Below are 3,625 nucleotides of genomic sequence, written 5' to 3'. Positions count from 1 at the left end.
GCAGAGCAACAAACAGCAAGCTACAACTCAAATGCTACCTAGCATGTAATAACATTACCCTTAAAGTATAACAGTGTGTTATTAATCCAATGAGTCATAATTCTTTGTTCCAGAAACATCCTTGCAATCTATGATATATTTTTCTGAATCTCAACTACAAAATTTATGTTATTCAGAGCTTAATTAATACATTTTAAAATAAGGATGTTGACTGAAAAAAATCATAGAAAATTGAGTATTGTGCTTTAAAATATTGTCAGAGATAATCATTGCCAGTCATTTCATTTTAAATAACATGTGAAACACTACTATATTTTTATATAATTTAATTGGGAATTTCAATTGAATGCCAAGGAGTTGAAGACTCAAGGTTGAAATACATAAGCTGAATCTAATTCGTGTCTCTTGGTTTAAGTGACTGGACAAGTATGGGAAATTTTTACTTGGTTATGCTAATGAAGTAAAGAATTTCATTGTGAAAGGATAAGACATTATTCTCCCCCCAAAATACATAAAACATTCTAGCTGGCAAATGAAAGTAACAAATATCTACCCTATGGTTCTATTAGCATTGTTAAATAAATATTGCACATAGCATATACCACTTACTTTCATTAAAAGCATATTCAAATCCTTCCAGGGTATCAGGAAAATCAAGAGGTGGTTCATCTTTTTTCATTAGTTCATCCAAATCTATCCTGGATAATAAATCTAGAAAAAAAATATACAAAATTTAGTTATGTTAATTTTCAGTTAATAAAGATTATATTTTAAATTAACTATTCCTGTGTTCTATTGGATTACTCTTTATGTGCTGCCATAACTGATAATGTTATTAAAATTTTAAGTTCTCAGTGCAATATCATAATGAAGTATAATATCAACATAACTTAAGCACTATCAAAATCGTAATTCTCAAAACAATCACAATTCAGATCATATGTATTACTATGGTAAATTATAAACTTCTCCCCTTCAAAATAAACAGCTATTAATTTGTACTTTATTAACCTCATTCAATAGTTTTAAAAGTTTCAGATAGTAACATGACATTTATTCATTTTTGAAAATTTTTTATTAGATTTATTGGGGTGACATTGGTTAGTAAAATTATATAGGTTTCAAATTTACATTTCTATAATACATCACCTGTTGGGAGCCAATTGAGGACAGTTGGAGATACTGAGGCTGTGGCAAACTGCCACATGCCTCTATGCAGGACCCTATGCCTAGGGGAGTGGCTGGATAAGAGAGTCTGCTTAGTAACTGCATACGCAAGGCTCAGGCACCCCCAAAAGAGAAAAAATGCTCCGGGACTTTCCACCATGGACTTGTTCCAGTTTCTATCCCCGGCCCTAGTTGCTGGTTTCTGTATGCCTACACCCAAAGCCCCCTGCCAAAGCCCCCAGCTAGAATCCCTTACAGAAAGAGGAACTTTTTGCCTATATAGACAGAGCCTTTCCAATAAACGATGTCTTAGTCTGTTACCAGCAGGCTGAGGCCCTCCTGTCCCCGCACTTTGTCTCTCTTCTCTTTTATTTCTCGTCTCCCACCCAGTCCTCTCAGGTATCCTTTTGGTGAGCTCCTGGCTGACGAGTCAGGAGTGCCTGTGAGCAAGCTGGTCTCGTTCAATCACCTAGATACCACATTGTGTGCTCACCACCCATTCAGTTCTCCTTCCATCACCATGTATTTGACCCCCTTTACCTTCATCTACCACCCCCCGCCCCGCTTAGCCTCTGGAAACCACTAAACTGTTGCCTGTGTCTATGAGTTTTTGTTTGTCTTGCTTTCAGTTTTATATTCCACATATGAGTGAAATCATATGGTTCTCCACTTTTTCTGTCTGACTTACTAAAAGGTAACTAAATTTTTACATATTGTGGGGCCCAGGTGCTAGGGCCCTCAGTTAGGAAACATTTACAGGCTTTGGAGACCGGCCTGCACGTCCCCCTTGAGTAGGACAGAGGGGAGGAAACGACTTGCTGATGTACATTTCCTATTAGCCTGTTCTGTTAACTGCTTGTAAGTTTCCTTCCTGTGCATGTGTGCTGGCACCATGCACCTGTTCTTTGTATGAGGGTATAAAACCCCGCTCCCATTTTGGAGATCTGGCTCTGTGGCCCCGGCCTCAGATCCATAAAGAGCTGCTGCTGCATCTATGGCACACAATCTGCCTCGTGCCTTCCTTCAGCTCGGCATCTCAACACCAAGATGGTCCCTGATTGACACCCTCGGACCCGACATTTGACGTAGTTTGCGGGCAGAATTCGGTGAGTGACTGCCCCGCTGCCCCAAAGCGCTCGGGGGAGGACTCCACTATGTGCCCCCCAACCGCATTGTGGCACCCGGTCACTGACTTTCTCATGGTGTGGGCCCCTCCTGAGAACTGGGAGGCAGTGGAGTCCACACCGGAGGCTGTACGGGAGGTGTTAGACGGTATGGAGACGAGCATACCCATGGCCCACTGCGAGTCAGCGGGGCGGGGTGCATGGCTGCTCCTCTCCATCTTGCAGAAGCAAGTGGTCACCATATGCGACCAGGTGNTATCCAATGCAGGCATGCAGGAATGAAGACAGGTTTAAAAGAAAGTTATCGCACTGAACTGAACCCAGGAAATACAACACTCCAAGTGAAACTACTTCACTATTTTAATGATACAATTTCACCACATATAAAATGGAAATTTTTCATATATAATATAAAGGTTAATCCTTATTCATAAAGTTCTCTTAGTACTCTCAACATGACACGCTGTACTGGATCACTGTAACTCTTTTATGTCAGATGATGTCATATAAATTTCAAGTATCATTGTTTTTCTTTCTAGGAAAGGGAAATTCCCATTTAAGATATCAATACAAGTAGATTGTGGGCATCTGCAAATCTGACACTTAGGATTTTGACCATAGCGACCTTAAAGGAACATGACATATAGTAAATGTGTAATAGTGCTGCAGCTGAAATGTGAAATGTTTTCTGTGAAACTGCTGTATGAAAGAATTGACTTACCTAGCTTGTAAGAAAATTTAACAGACCACTTGTATCTACATCTCAAAAAGGGTTTTTTGTTTTTCAATTCTCTACTAATTTCATACATAATAATTAACATAAAGTGCTATGGATTCTTAGGAAAAAATGGGCCCCATAAAAAGAGCCAACTATTAGCATTAGTGTGAAAAAGTGAAAAGGTGGAGGCCAATAAAGTGAGTTCTCATCCAGAAAAGATACCTGGATACACTTATGTTATAGTTGTATTTGCAAATTCAGCATTTCTCAAAGGTTTGGAAAATCTCTCCAGCAACTGTCAAAGGTCTGATTTAGGACACTGTAGCTTAGGGTCCCCTAAAATCCGTTGTTAAGTTTCATGTGTATACCCAGGTGCATGCTATGCTGGAAAATGTATACATATATTTTATCAGATTCAAGGTGGAGTCTAAGACCCAAAATAGCCTATCACTGGACTAAATTAACTAATAAACTGAAATCATTTAAGATAATTTCTAGCATGTAATAAGAGTTTAATAAATATCAGGAGTTATGGAAGACAAGATTCAAACTCAGATGGTCTACTAACAAGTCCAAATATTTTTCTGGTGATACAAAACTGTGTTTCCTCATAACA

The 3,625-nt window shown here is 38.8% G+C and overlaps 1 protein-coding gene across 6 annotated transcripts in view; it reads right to left on the bottom strand.

Annotated features, from left to right (window-relative positions):
- ARB2A (ARB2 cotranscriptional regulator A) overlaps window positions 1-3,625 on the bottom strand; it is a 450,108-nt gene that overhangs the window by 392,906 nt on the left and 53,577 nt on the right. For all 6 annotated transcript variants that reach the window (XM_019655916.1, XM_019655919.1, XM_019655914.1 and 3 more), the window contains one exon: window positions 610-711. In XM_019655916.1, the coding sequence (XP_019511461.1) occupies window positions 610-679 (70 nt within the window). In that variant the 5' untranslated portion in view covers window positions 680-711. The remainder of the gene's footprint in view (window positions 1-609; window positions 712-3,625) is intronic.

The sequence above is a fragment of the Hipposideros armiger genome, unplaced genomic scaffold (assembly GCF_001890085.2).
Source record: "Hipposideros armiger isolate ML-2016 unplaced genomic scaffold, ASM189008v1 scaffold_252, whole genome shotgun sequence".
In the NCBI taxonomy this organism is placed as follows: Eukaryota; Metazoa; Chordata; class Mammalia; order Chiroptera; family Hipposideridae; genus Hipposideros; species Hipposideros armiger.
This window is presented reverse-complemented; position numbering and strand designations above follow the sequence as displayed.